Below are 15,059 nucleotides of genomic sequence, written 5' to 3'. Positions count from 1 at the left end.
CTTCCTTCTGTTCTAAGCGTTGCCTTGACCCGCGTAGGGCTTCAGCTCTAACGTTCTCTGGTTTCAGTGCTTCTATCTGAGCAGCTCGTATCTGCGAAGGTAGACTAGAATGGATCGTGAGTTGTAAAGCTCTTACGCGCTTAGGCGTAGTGTCCTTCCGACTCAGGGCGTCGGCCACCACATTGGCCTTGCCCGGGTGATACCTGATGGAGCACTCGTAATCATTCAGTAATTCGACCCATCGTCGCTGCCGCATATTCAGTTCCTTCTGCTTGAATATGTGCTCTAGACTCCTGTGGTCGGTGTAGATGGCGCACTTGGTTCCGTATAGGTAATGCCGCCATAACTTAAGTGCGAAAACAACAGCTCCCAGCTCTAAATCATGCGTAGTGTAGTTCTTCTCGTGAACTTTAAGTTGTCGTGAGGCGTAGGCTATGACTTTATCTCGTTGCATCAATACACAACCAAGACCTTGAATTGATGCATCACAGTAAACCACAAAATCTTCTGTGCCCTCTGGTAGTGAAAGGATAGGTGCACTACAAAGTCTATCCTTTAGATGCTGAAAAGCTAACTCTTGTGCATTTCCCCAATGATAGACAACGCCTTTCTGCGTTAGTAGGGTGAGAGGCTACGCGATCTTAGAAAAATCCTTAATGAATCTCCTGTAGTAACCTGCCAATCCCAAAAATTGGCGAATTTCCTTTGGGGTGCGGGGCGCAGGCCAGTTCTTAATAGAGTCCACTTTGGATGGATCAACGTGAATCCCATCCTTGTTCACCACATGCCCTAGGAAATGGACCTCTCGAAGCCAGAAGTCGCATTTCGAGAATTTTGCGTAAAGCTGTTCCTTCCGAAGGAGTTCCAAAATAAGTCGTAGATGCCGTTCGTGCTCTTCTTTGCTCTTAGAATAGATCAGGATGTCGTCGATGAAGACTATAACAAACTTATCCAGGTACGGCTTGCAAACTCGGTTCATCAAATCCATAAAAACTGCGGGTGCGTTCGTCAGCCCAAACGGCATAACCAGAAACTCATAGTGCCCATAACGAGTTCTAAAGGCTGTCTTAGAGACATCCCCTTCTCGAACTCTCAGCTGGTGATATCCCGATCTCAGATCGATCTTTGAATAGTAGCTCGACCCCTGCAACTGGTCGAACAAGTCGTCAATACGCGGTAGAGGATAACGGTTCTTCACAGTTACTTTGTTGAGTTCACGATAGTCGATACACATTCTGAAGGTACCATCCTTCTTCTTCACAAATAGCACCGGAGCTCCCCAAGGCGATGAGCTAGGACGAATAAAACCCTTATCCAGAAGTTCTTGTAGTTGCGTGGAGAGTTCTTCCAATTCTGATGGCGCTAAACGATAAGGTGCACGGGCTACAGGCGCAGCTCCAGGAGCTAGTTCAATCTGAAACTCGACTTGGCGATGGGGCGGAAGACCAGGTAATTCCTCAGGGAATACCTCAGGATAGTCGCGTACAACTGGAAAATCTTGTAGCTTCTTCTCCTTCTCTTTGGTATCAGTAACTAGAGCCAAAATCGCAGTGTGGCCCTTTCGTAAGCATTTCTGGGCCTTAAGAAGAGAGATGATGTTCTCAACCGCACTTCTCTTGTCGCCACGAATCATGAGAGGTTCACTACTTAAACCAGGAATACGAACGATCTTCTCGTTGCAAAGAATCTCTGCTCGGTGTTGGGACAACCAATCCATCCCAATGACAACGTCGAAACTACCCAAGACTATAGGAATAAGATCAATAGAGAAGGTCTGGTTAGCGAGAATAAGCTGGCAACCCTTGACTACGTGCGAGGCTTCCAAACTCTTACCATTAGCTAGCTCTACAGTGTGCTTGTCGCTCAGGGGTGTTGGAATACGCTTAAGCATCTTACTAACTTCTAGTGACACATAGCTAGTATCGGCACCCGAATCAAATAAGACTGTAACATAAAAGTCGTCGAGAAGGAACTTACCCGTCACCACGTTGGGATCATTCCTTGCTTCACCTTGACCAATCACGAACACTCGTCCCCTAGCACCATTGTTGTTGTTGTTCCCATTGTTACCATTCCCCTGATTGTTGTTGTTCTGGTTCAGTTGGGGACAGTCTTTCTTGAAGTGGCCTTCAGCTCCACACTGAAAGCACCCTTTGTTGTTACCCTGCTGTTGTCGCTGGTTTTGCTGAGGTTGCTGACGATTCTGGTTGGCGGGATATGCGCTCCTGCAATCCTTTGCAACATGACCAGGCTTGTTGCACTGATGACAGTTGCCCCTGGTGCATGGCCCACTGTGGTGTAGGTTGCAACGATTGCATTTGGGGTGATTCTCCTTGTACCCACCATGACTTTGACCACCAGACGACTGCTGACTGGGGCTCTTGTGATCGTCCGTCTTTCTCTGCTGAGACTGAGATTGCACAGAAGTTGAACCCCTACTTGAAGTTCCATCCCATTTCCGTTTGTCCCCACTAGAAGCACCAGAAGTAGTTGCAGTACCTATACGCTTCGGTAGCTTGTTCTGCTCCACCGCCTGATCAGTGAGACGGTGAGCCAACTGTACAACCTGCTGGATAGTAGTCAAGTTTGCTGAAGTCACATGGCTTTGGATTTCTGGCACCAAGCCCTTGAGGTAGAGTTCAATTCGCTTATACGGAGGGTCCACCATAGTAGGACACAACAAGGCTAGCTCATGCGATCTCTTAGTGTATGCCTCAATCTCTGACCCCGTCATCTTGAGATTGTAGAACTCATCTTCCAGCTTGTGAATGTCGTCACGACTGCAGTATTCCTCCCTGGTCATTTCCTTGAAAGTTTCCCATGGGGTGGCGTTGGCAGCAACCAACCCTAACATCTGCACTTGAGCATTCCACCACGTGAGGGCCAAACCCTCGAGAGTACCAGTAGCATACTTTACCCTGCGTGCTTCAGGGCATTCGCACATTTCGAACACAGACTCCAGTTTCTCAAACCAGTGTAGGAGACCTACTGCTCCTTCAGTACCGCTAAAAGTTGTGGGTCGACAGTCCATAAAGGTCTTAAAAGTGCACACCGGTGCCTGAGCATATTGACCTAAGGTAGGTGAAAGAAAGACAGAGTTTATCACAAAGGTTGGTTCACGAGAGTAGGATCCAAATGATCCCAGAACAATTTCGGACTGCAGGATATACCTCCTGCGTTTGCAGCTGCAAGCGCTGCGGCAACTCGTTCGTTGATCAAAGCCGTCAACTGGGCTTGTGTCATGTTAACGCGTCCAGACATGGTTCTTCATAATAAAAGTAATACGTGTGAGAGAGGTTCGCGAAAGTACAATAGTAGGACAGAGTGAGCACACACGTGTTCAAACAACAGTAGTTATACTAATAAAGCATACCATGAGCAATGTACTATGTAACTAACAAGTAGGCAATATACATACATCATATTACCTAGAACGTCGAGCCTTGCATGAGGAGCGAAGTGTCGTTGTGGACCGTTGAGCACTAAACCGGTTATAGTCTGGTTTTAACAAAAAAACGTTTCTCCTTTATTAAAACCTAGTTCACTATAACCAATGGCTCTGATACCAATCTGTCACACCCCCAAAATCCCACCTGCGGAGTACTACCGCTTGGAGGCGTGACTGACCAGGATCCAGCCACCAATCATACTGAACAAGCATATAAGCAGTTATAAAAGTTTAACCAATACGATTGGTGTTTCAAAACAAACAAGTTATGTTGCAAGCGGAAGCATAAGTTTAAAGTTATAACATAAGTTCAAAAGTTTCAAGTTTAACATAGCACGTAGCAATCCGTGTCCCACAACGACCCTCCTCCATGCAAGCTCCAGTTGAGTACCTATGGTCCTGCAAAGCATGTAGTAACGAGTCAACAACTAGTTGAGTGAGTTCACAGTTGGGTGTTCGTTTTAGTTGTTCGAAAACAGTTTTCCTTTAACTGGCATCCTGCCGTGGGGGTTACCCCATAGTTTAAAAACGTGACATGTTCATTCCCAGTTACTCCGGCACTCCGGCCGTGGGGGCTACCCCATGATAGTTATCAGGCATTTCGGCCGTGGGGGCTACCCCATGCGTACACTAGACTCGTTACCATATCGACTGCTGACTGTAGTCATGTTTATGTGCCCTGAAAACATCAATGTCTATCATCATTGACGTGCCCCAGATCCATTAGTTCACGCCCGTCCTCTGCGGCACGGTGTGAGGCTTGTCAGACCTAAATAGCGCTATCTAACTAATGAGCCGCTCGCCATTGGCCCGGCGATTAGTCGATACAAAAAGGAGGGACTTCGTGATAGAGTTTTAGTCTAGTACGTTTTATCCGTCCATCCGGACGAGGAATCACATTCCTGAACCACTGACGTCCCACCCAAGGAGGACGAGGAATCCACGTTCCTTAACCCCGTTCCCAACCCAGGGAATCCCATGCTTTGTAGAGGGTGTGAACTCACCTTGGTTTGCTCGGCAGTTAATCACAGAAAGTCAATCAAGTCGCAAGTAGTCAATTACGTCCTAACACGGATACCACTCATAATCAGATTCAAACCAAGCAGTACACGAATGTTCAACACGTACGACAAACACGTTTAACAGTAACAGTTCATAGTTATCATTCAAACACAGCCCAAAATCTAAGTGTGAGGCCCAAACAGTTGGGCTCGTGATAACAGGCCCAAACAACACGTATGGTAGCACAGAAGTTCATAAGTCCGGCCCACTAACTTAGGCCCAAAAGTGTGGTCTCGAGTCGCAACCGGACTCGCAAGCATGGTCTCGAGTCATGCTGTTTGTGCTGATCGTTGGTGGTTGCGAGTCGCAACCGGTGTCGCAACCGTGGTCTCGGTTAATCATGCTGAGGTCTCGAGTCGCAACGGGACTCGTAACCTGTGGTCTCGGCTTGTCCTGTTATGGTTGCGAGTCGCAACCGCGTGGTCTCGAGTCATCACGCTGTGGTTCCGAGTCGCAACTGGGTGATTGCGAGTCGGTATGCTGTCATTTTCACGTTCAGTGTTGATGCAGATATGGTCAGCTTAATGGTACAATGTAATCAGGCCCAAATCAGGAAACAACCAATAGGATTTCACTAACAAGTTTTCCTAATCAGGCTATTAGTAAAAATGGATCAAAATCACAAGGGTTTTCACATCTTCAACTATCATTCAAATTGTTCTTCATATATTCAAACACATATTCATCAAGTTCATAACATATTTAACACTTATTCAACCATATTATGCATTTTCGGACAAGAGTTATAATTCCAAACTAGGTATCAATACTCATCTTGCTAGCAAAAACAAAATAAGATTTGTCATTAACCTATACTAGTCCGATTTCATGAACATCAACATAAGTGGTTCAAACTTCATTTAAACACATGGTATCACAACTCACCATATAATATATGTTAACCGGTTATCAACTTTGTGCACATTAGAATCATTATATTCATCAAGAACATCATGTAAACACTAACAATAAACATCATCTCATTCATACATCACAAAACACACCAAAAATCAACCATAAACATGATAAATACTAACCGGTTGGTGAAGTGTGTGTGTGTGCCGATCCAAAGTCCAAATCCGAGAGTTTCTTGTGCCAACCGATTGGATCCGAGAGTCTTGGAGGTGTGTTTGTGTTCTTAGGTTTTAAGTGAGAGAGAATAGGAGAGTGTGTGTGTGTAATGTGTTGTTCAACAAATGACAATAGTTAACTAAGGGTGGTTTATATACTAGTTCCAAGTGTTACACCCTTCATGGGTTTCGAGTGGGTTTACGGCCCAAATGGCCCAACCGGCCAAAGGCCCAAACCGGCCACTAGGTTCTCGGCCCAAGGCCCATTCGGTCACTATTCACTCGAGACCTCATGGTCTCGAGTCGGGTTCTTTGTTCTCGGGTTGGGTTCTCGGCTCGCATATAACACATACATATATACATACAATGCACACATGATAAAGCACATATCACATAAAGGTTCACGTTATCATTAAGTTTAGTCAGTCAACTAGTCACATAATGTACAAGCAAGTTACATCGGGACACAACGAAAGGTTCTAGATTTCGAGTTGTCACAAGAATAACCAGCACCGATCGGCATTATACGAGAAGATGAAGAGACAAACAATCGATCAGGTTTAAAATCTAACCGCCGCTCGGTAATTGAGGAAAACCACCGGAGTCGCGTCATCGCCTTCTGGTGTAAAACTCTAACTAGCACCGATCTGCATGCAATCGCAAGCATCGGGACCTCCCGTCTTCTTCGTCCACCCACCTTGATTCGACCTCTGGAGAAAAAACCCTGTACCATGGTTGTCCAATTGCGTGGTTTTCCGCAAGCATCGGGGCCGCCGCCTTGGCTGGCCGGAAGTTTTCCGTCGCCGGTGGCGGAAATCTAACGGTTATTCCTCTGCATCTTTGTTTTATTTAACATTATTCATTTGTGTTTTATAACTAAAAAGACCATTAATGTTTTATTTACTTTAGGTTAAACTTACAAAATCTTTATCACTTTTGCATCTGTAATATAAGTTTTGTTATAATGTTGAAGATGATGTGAATGGACCTATCCCACCCACATGATTATTATAATTGTTAACTAATAAATTTTTATGAGGAAAAAACGTGAATTAATCATGTTGTAAGTATAATATTGAAAGTCAATTGGATTATTAAAACTCCCTCAATGTTGTAAGTATAATATTGAAAGTCAATTGGATTATTAAAACTCCCTCAATGTTGTAAGTATAATATTGAAAGTCAGTTGTATAACTAAAACTCCGTCAAAATTGAAATTTGGCTTTACCATATAGTTTTGATTTTTTTAACATACTATACCCCGCTCTTTGTTCCCGCCCCCAATTCCGCTTTCCCTCCCTCAAATTAACAAAACCCTAGTTTTTTATTCTTCAGCCGCATCACATCCAATCCATCGACTCTATTTTCATCTTCATCTTACTTCTCCATCTGATCATCGCATAGAAGATAGAACCCTACCATCGCAGGCTATCAGACCATCGAATATTACCACGTCAAATCGAACTGGGAACCAGGTTAGTGTTTCTTTGATCAGAAATGATAAAAGGCTACTCATTTGATTTTGACACGATTATTAAATGCTGGATATCAGAACGTGATGAAGAGCAATAGATACTTATGTAGGTATCGATTATGACATTTTCTTATATATGTACCATTTGTATAGATTTTGAATTTGAAATTTTCAATGATTTGTGGACAGTAATCTGTTAAAGGGTACACATGATCAATTGTGCTAGTAGTCTGAGATGCAATAGATACTTATGTAGGTATCGATTTAGCAATTTTCATATTCTGGTATTAACTTACAGTTACCAGCAAGTTTCAGAACCACCCGTAGTGATCATCTGTATATGCATTGTACAATCTGCTCTTTAATCTTTAATCATGATAAATTGTGCTAGTGTATCGATTTAGCAATTTTCATATTCTGGTATTAACTTACAGTTACCAGCAAGTTTCAGAACCACCCGTAGTGATCATCTGTATATGCATTGTACAATCTGCTCTTTAATCTTTAATCATGATCAATTGTGCTAGTGTATCGATTTAGCAATTTTCATATTCTGGTATTAACTTACAGTTACCAGCAAGTTTCAGAACCACCCGTAGTGATCATCTGTATATGCATTGTACAATCTGCTCTTTAATCTTTAATCATGATCAATTGTGCTAGTGTATCGATTTAGCAATTTTCATATTCTGGTATTAACTTACAGTTACCAGCAAGTTTCAGAACCACCCGTAGTGATCATCTGTATATGCATTGTACAATCTGCTCTTTAATCTTTAATCATGATCAATTGTGCTATTAGTCTGAGATGCTATTCAGGTTACAATACTTGTTTCTAGAGTGACATCGAGTGTGCATGCACTAGATACGTAACTTCAAGATTTCTTGACAATCGTGGGGAGCATTGGTTTTGTTTGTGAAACAAAAAGATGACACGATGTGGGCGTGTTTCATAAAAATAAGTTAACAAGTTCTTGTTTCATGTTAAAAACTAATAGAAGTTCGCTGTTTTGTATTAAAAATTGAATGAACTTCGCTGTTTCCTATTGAAAAGCAACTGAACTTCGCTGTTTGATGCTGAAAAGCAAATGAAGTACGCTGTTTGATTTTTAAAAGTATATGATCTTTGATGTTTGGTTTTAATATGTAAAACAAGTTCGTTGTTTGATAATTATAATTAAAGGAACTTCGTTGTAGGGGTGAGCAAGTTTAGGTCCGGACCGAAAATAACCGAGAACCGAACCGAAAAATACCCAACCCGACCCGAACCTAAGTACCTAGGTATTTAGATCGGTTCCAATTTTTCATATAAAATAGGGTCGGGTCGGGTCGGTTCTCGGTTCTTTTCATGGTGAAACCCGACTTTGACCTATGGACCGGAACCGACCCTATATTTAGGGTAGTGAATCGGTTCTGCATTTTATGTTTGATCGGTTCTCGGGTCGGGTCGGGTAATGGTCGGGTAGGGTCGGGTTTTACCTTTTGCTCACCCCTACTTCGTTGTTTGATATTGTTATGTTTTATAAGTTCGCATATTTATTTTAATATGTTCAAAAGCAAAAACCAGCCCACCTAATAGCACTAGGCTGTTCTAAAAATGTTGAAGTGAAAAGGGGTGTAAATTAGTTAATTTGAGATTTCGTTGACAACCCGTTCTAACAAGAACCGTTTAACCCGGTTCCAAACCAGTTTTAAACGGTCTGGTTCCAGTTCTCATTTATGGAAAATTTATTCATTCTCTTTATTGTATATAATAACAACTTTTGTCAAACTCATTTCTAGCATCATGGAAGTTGAAGAAGAAATCATGGAAGTTGAAGAAGAAAGCGATTTCTCGGATAGGGATTTGACAGGTGAATCTGAAAGCGATTTCTCGGATATGGATTTGACAGCACACAAAACAAAAACACCGAAGAGGGGGTTGACCAGGTTACCAAAAATGCGAACAGCATTTACAAACTCGGGTGGAAAAAAACACAAAGTTACATTTGATGAATTGGAGAAGTTTTCTGGGGAATATAGATCAGAATTTTCTAGTTTTTTGGGAGACCTAGTAAGAGAATATGTCGGATTTAGGTTTTTAGCGTGGAAAACAGTGCCAACAGAAGTAAAGGATAAATTGTGGGAGGAAATAACGGTTAATTCTTTTCTCTTAATTATAAATGTATTTTTACATTTTCATGTGACTAACATACAACTTGTATTATATATTGCAGCGTTTTTATGACATTGATGCATATCGCAGGCGTTTTGTAATGACTCGGCTTGGTGACCTGCTTCGAAATTTTAGAAGAAAAGTGTATGCGGGATACATAGTACCTAACTTAGGTAAACCAAAGAAACTTGCACGAATTCCTAAGAGGTATCGTTCAATGGTGGAGCAAACAGACTGGGACAAGTTTGTAACATATACACAATCAGACGAGTTTAAGGTTTTAATCTTTTATTCTAATGTTCATCATTATTTTATTTTAAATATAATTTTAAACTCTAATGAAATAATTACAAATTTTGTTGTAAGGATGTGTCAAATAAGAGAAAAACAGCACGATCAAAATATGTTTATGAACATCACTTGGGACGAGGAGGGTATGCTTATCTAAGAGACAAACTGGTAACTTCATTTCTTCAATTAAAGTTTTTTTTTTTTTTGTGCTTATAATGATTTTTTGTTTGTATGTCTGATGTGTGTGTCCGTTATTTTTGTTGTATATATTACAAGGTACAAAATAACGAACTTTCAGTTGATGAGATCCCCTCTCGTGCTTTAATGTGGAGGAAAGCAAGGGAAAACAAAAACGGAGAATACAAGAATGTTGATGTAAAAGACATAGCTAAAAAAATAGTAAGTTCAACTTTAAACTTTTTTTGTTTATTTTTAATTACTATAATACATGTTTATTTGTTAACAATTTCTACAGATTGACACTGAAACGCAAATTAAAGATGGATCCGTGAACCTTGATCCGGGCACGGATGCACTCACATTAGTATTTGGCAAAGAAAAAGGTGGGTATTTAAAATGTGTTGGTTATAGAGTGACTTCTAGTAGATATTGGCAGAGTCCTCGAACAAAAGGATCATCAAAAGAACGAATTGCACAACTAGAGTTTCAACTACATAACGAGAGACTTGAGCGTGGGAAAAAAGATGAACAAATTAAGACCCTTTCGATGCAGATGGCAGAAACAAATAACACACTTAATCAAGTTTTAGCTCATCTGGCTGCACAAGGACAAACTGTACAAATATGTTCATTATCTGCAGACAAAATGTCACAAACACAAGTAAGTGACTTATTTTATTAGCAAATTAATACCTTAATAGTTTTCAAATGTTAACCATTGTTAGCTACCATAAATAGCAACCTATTTATATAAATTTACCATGTGCATTACAATTTTAGAAATTTTCCCTGTTTTATCGAATCGTATTATCTGTATTGCTTCCTTGTTACATTTTGTAGGTAAATTCTTTGGATAAACATGACGGATCAAAGCATAAGGCCAATGCTACCGCATCTAAAATAGTGCAAAAAGAAATGGCACCAACGGTAAGTATGATAATTTCATTATTTTTTTTATAATTTCCCATGTAATTATTGATAACACATTTATTTGAATTGTAGGTAAAATCTATGAACAATAGTACTGGATCAAAGGACAATACTAATGTTACCACATCTAACATATCAAGTAAAGTAGTGCAAACAGAAGTCACTTCTCATGCTAACACTTCTAAAATGGCGCAAAAAGAAATGATAACGGTAAGTGTTTGACAATTTCGTATTTTTTATAGTTTTTATGTGTGATTGTTGATTTTTTATAACTTAATTAATTCAATGTTTTTAGGAAAATGTGAAAACTAGAAAAAAAGATGTTTTGTCTACGCAAGAGACTTCACTTCTTGGGACATCATCGCAGTTGGAATCACAAGAAAATATACATAATACACATTCAACAAATGTCCTAGAGGTATGTGTTACGAAATACATATTTATATTGATTTTAACCTTAAGATGTTAATATAAAATATTTTTTTTTGTAGATCAATGTACTCTATATACTATAAATATGAACAACTGTGTGGCTTATGGTACAATTCATTTGTCAACGGGAAAACAAAGCATTCATGGAGTTCCACTACAAGATAATTGCTATAGAGTTTCTATTGATAAAGTTGTAAAAGAAGCAGCATTTTTACCGGTAGAATCATGTGAGGTCAAAACAGTTGGGGATGCACTAAATACTTTTGTTGCTTGGCCAAAATACCTTGTCAAAACTAGCCAAAAGGTTTGTTCTTTATTAATATATGATTAATTACTCTAGCTATTGATATTTGTTTTCATGTTTTTTGCTTCAGATACCAAATCTATCAAGCATTCAAACACAAAACTCTACAACTCAAGTCGCTAAAAAGCAAAAGATATGTTTTACAACGCTAGATGGCATCAAAAAACAGGGAGCAAGAAGAACAAGAAAAACACTTTAAACTAGTACTTATTTTATGTTTACAATCATTTCCTTTTGCAACATTTGTAGACAGTTTTTGATTAGAAGTTTAGTTTTTGGTATTATCGTGCACAGATTTTGGTTTATTAATTTTAATATTATTTGGTTTTAGGTTTTCTCATGTTTATTATTGTTTTTTATTATTTGGATATACATGTGTGGCTAAAGGTTAGCCATAAGCCACACTTAAAAGCACAAAAGTTCATGTGGCTTTACATAAACATTAGCCACACCATTGTCATTTTATCTTTTTGTGTCACAAAATCATAGTAAACGTTATGTAAAAACAAATTATGTGTGACCAAAGATTAAACAATAGTCACATAGTAAAATTACAAATTTTCATGTGGCTTTACATAATTACTAGTCACATCATCGTCACTTTGTTTATTTTGCCGTGACGAAATGTTAGCAATTGTCATGGGTAAAAAAGATTATGTGTGACCAAAGGTTAGACAATTGTCACATTTAAAATTACAAAATTTATGTGGCTTTACTTGATCATTAGTCACACCATCGCCATTGTGTTTATTTTGGTGTGACGAAATATTAGCAAAAGCCATGGGTAAAAAATATTATGTGTGACTAAAGATTACACAATAGCCACACTTAGAAAGAAAAAAAATTTCATGTGGCTTTACATAACTTTTAGCCACACCATCCTTATTTTGATTTTTTTATGTGACAGAATGATAGCATCTGTAATGCACAAAATGAATTTGTGTGGCCAAAGGTTAGATGATAGCCACACATAAAATCATAAAGTTTTATGTGGCATTACATAATCATTAGCCATATTATCCTTACTTTATGTGACGAAATGATAGCAAATGTCATGAAAAAGTAAATTATAAGTGACCAAATGTTAGCCATTGCCACACTTAAAACCACAAAAATTCATGTAGCTTTACATAAACATTAGCCACGCTATCATCACTTTATTACTTTTGTGTGACGGAATAACAACATATGTCATGTGAAAAAAAAATGTGTGACCAAAGGTTAAACAATAGTCACACTTAAAATCACAAAATTTTATGTGTGACTAAAGGTTAGACAATAATCACATATAAAATTACAAAGTTGTTTTTAGTGTCTAGAAATATTTTTTTAGCCACAGTTATAGTAAACAGATGTGACTAAATAATAAAACGGTCACACTTACAGTGAGTTCATGTGGCCGTTCCAAACATTTAGTCTTACTTAATAAATGGAATGCTTAATTACAACAACTCTTTTTGCCACATTTTTTTAATTGATGTGGCTAAAACAAACTTTTAAGTGACTATATAATAGAAACAACCACATTTACAATAAATTCATGTGGCTGTTGTTACCCTTTAGCCACACTTATTGTACATAATGTCTGATTCCAGCAAGAGATAGTGGTACCCTTTAGCCACACTTTAAAGTTGCTATGGCCACTAAACGTGAATGTGGCCGTATGATACCTATGATGACTGGACCTTTGGTCCCACTTGAGTTGAAAAAAAAAGTGTGACAAAAGGCGTATGGTCACTCTTTTTTGTGTGGCCGTAAGCCTTTTTTGGCGTAGTGTATATAGAAACCAATAATTGTTGATTAAAGGTTATTAAAAATTAGGATAATTATAAATTATAAAAAATGAATGTAGTCAACTTCTATTTCAGGTAACTTTTTTTAAAAATAAGTCAAATATAATTTAAATTTAAAATTACTATAATATGTTGGAAGAATTTAATCAAAATTATATATAAAATTTAAATTTTAAACCACTAATATGTCTAGGTACATTGAGCCAACCTAAAAATGAAATCCAATTAATGTTATTAACTCCAAATCGTTACTTCTATATTATCCTCCAAATCAAATTTTTGAATTTAAAATCAAGTTATTATCTATCCTCTAAATAAGTAAATTATCAGCCAAAAATACTAAAAACACATTTTTTGTCGTTTTTTAAGAATATTAATATATCGTTAAAACAGGCTTCTAATAATTACAATGATATTAGAAAACATACCAATGCTAGCATCTTGAGAGACATAATCATCTAAAATACACTGAAAGTTCAAAAGTCAATTCTGTATCTATTATTTTAAAGATTTAAAGCATATATGGTAACAACCAATAAATGTTTTTAATATGATAGCTGAATAATTTGAATCTAATTAGTTATCTAGAAACCAATAATTGTTGATTAGAGGTTATTAAAAATTAGGATAATTAACATTTATAAAAATGAATGTAGTCAACTTCTGTTTTAGGTAACTTTATTTAAAAATAAGTTAAATATAATTTAAATTTAAAATTACTATAATATGTTGGAAGAATTTAATCAAAATTATATATAAACGTTTAAATTTTAAACCACTAACATGTCTAGGTACATTGAACCCACCTAAAAAGAAAATCCAATTAATGTTATTAACTCCAAATCGTTTACTTCTATATTATCCTCTAAATCAAAATTTTGAATTTTAAATCAAATTATTATCTATCCTCTAAATAAGGAAATTATTAGCCAAAAATACTAAAAACACATTTTTTGACGTTTTTTTATGAATATTAATATATTCTTAAAACATACTTCTAATAATTAAAACGATATTAGAAAACATACAAATGCTAGCATCTTGAGGGATATAATCATCTAAAATACACTGAAAGTTCAAAAGTCAATTCGGTATCTATCATTTTAATGATTTAAAGCATATATGGTAACAACCAATAAATGTTTTTAATATGATTGTTGAATAATTTGAATCTAATTACCAATAATTGTTGATTAGAGGTTATTAAAAATTATGATAATTAGCAATTATAAAAAATGAATGTAGTCAACTTCTATTTCAAGTAACTTTATTTAAAAAGAGGTCAAATATAATTTAAATTTAAAATTACTATAATATGTTATAAGAATTTAATCAAAATTATATATAAAATTTTAAATTTTAAACCACTAACATGTCTAGCTACATTGAACCAACCTAAAAAGGAAATCCAATTAATGTTATTAACTCCAAATTGTTTTACTTCCATATTATCCTCCAAATCAAATTTTTGAATTTAAAATCAAGTTATTATCTATCCCCTAATAAGGAAATAGTAATTAACAAAAATAATTTTGTAACAAACCGAGGGATAGCACCAAACCGTTATCATGAGCCGAATTCAATTGTCAAACATTAAGGATCAAACCATTAAACTCCAAGAACACATATGATATTCAATCAATCTTCAAACAAAACAATAGAAGGGTGGAGCAAAGATTCGACAACATAATGAAATAAAAAAATAACCAAACACTTCTAAATTTCCACAAATTTATCTAGCCTAACAACAAATTACAAACACAACAATCATAATCCGATGATCAATCACAGTATCAAATCCTTAAGCAAAAAAAAAAAAAAAAAAAAACATTAACACGAAAAATCATTCACTAAAGGGGGGGATAATAGTCATATTTATTACGATAGATCAATAATATATAACATATTGAAGATAAACTC

At 37.1% G+C, this 15,059-nt stretch overlaps 2 protein-coding genes across 2 annotated transcripts; both read left to right on the top strand.

Moving 5' to 3' along the window:
* Positions 1-7,033: 7,033 nt before the first annotated feature.
* Positions 7,034-11,100, top strand: LOC110908708. The gene is made up of 9 exons (XM_022153708.2): positions 7,034-7,055; positions 8,837-9,191; positions 9,271-9,486; positions 9,576-9,668; positions 9,777-9,899; positions 9,976-10,341; positions 10,521-10,607; positions 10,683-10,820; positions 10,906-11,100. The coding sequence occupies exons 2-9, from the start codon at positions 8,841-8,843 to the stop codon at positions 11,077-11,079; spliced, it is 1,548 nt and encodes a 515-aa protein (XP_022009400.1). The 5' UTR covers positions 7,034-7,055; positions 8,837-8,840; the 3' UTR covers positions 11,080-11,100.
* A 7-nt stretch (positions 11,101-11,107) lies between these two features.
* On the top strand, positions 11,108-11,681 carry LOC110936998. Its single transcript, XM_022179412.2, has 2 exons — positions 11,108-11,346; positions 11,417-11,681. The coding sequence occupies exons 1-2, from the start codon at positions 11,128-11,130 to the stop codon at positions 11,543-11,545; spliced, it is 348 nt and encodes a 115-aa protein (XP_022035104.1). The 5' UTR covers positions 11,108-11,127; the 3' UTR covers positions 11,546-11,681.
* The last annotated feature ends 3,378 nt before the right edge of the window (positions 11,682-15,059 follow it).

The sequence above is a fragment of the Helianthus annuus genome, chromosome 1, assembly GCF_002127325.2.
Source record: "Helianthus annuus cultivar XRQ/B chromosome 1, HanXRQr2.0-SUNRISE, whole genome shotgun sequence".
Lineage (NCBI taxonomy): Eukaryota > Viridiplantae > Streptophyta > Magnoliopsida > Asterales > Asteraceae > Helianthus > Helianthus annuus.
The sequence above is the reverse complement of the archived record's forward strand: the minus strand, read 5'-3'. Positions and strand labels throughout refer to the sequence as shown.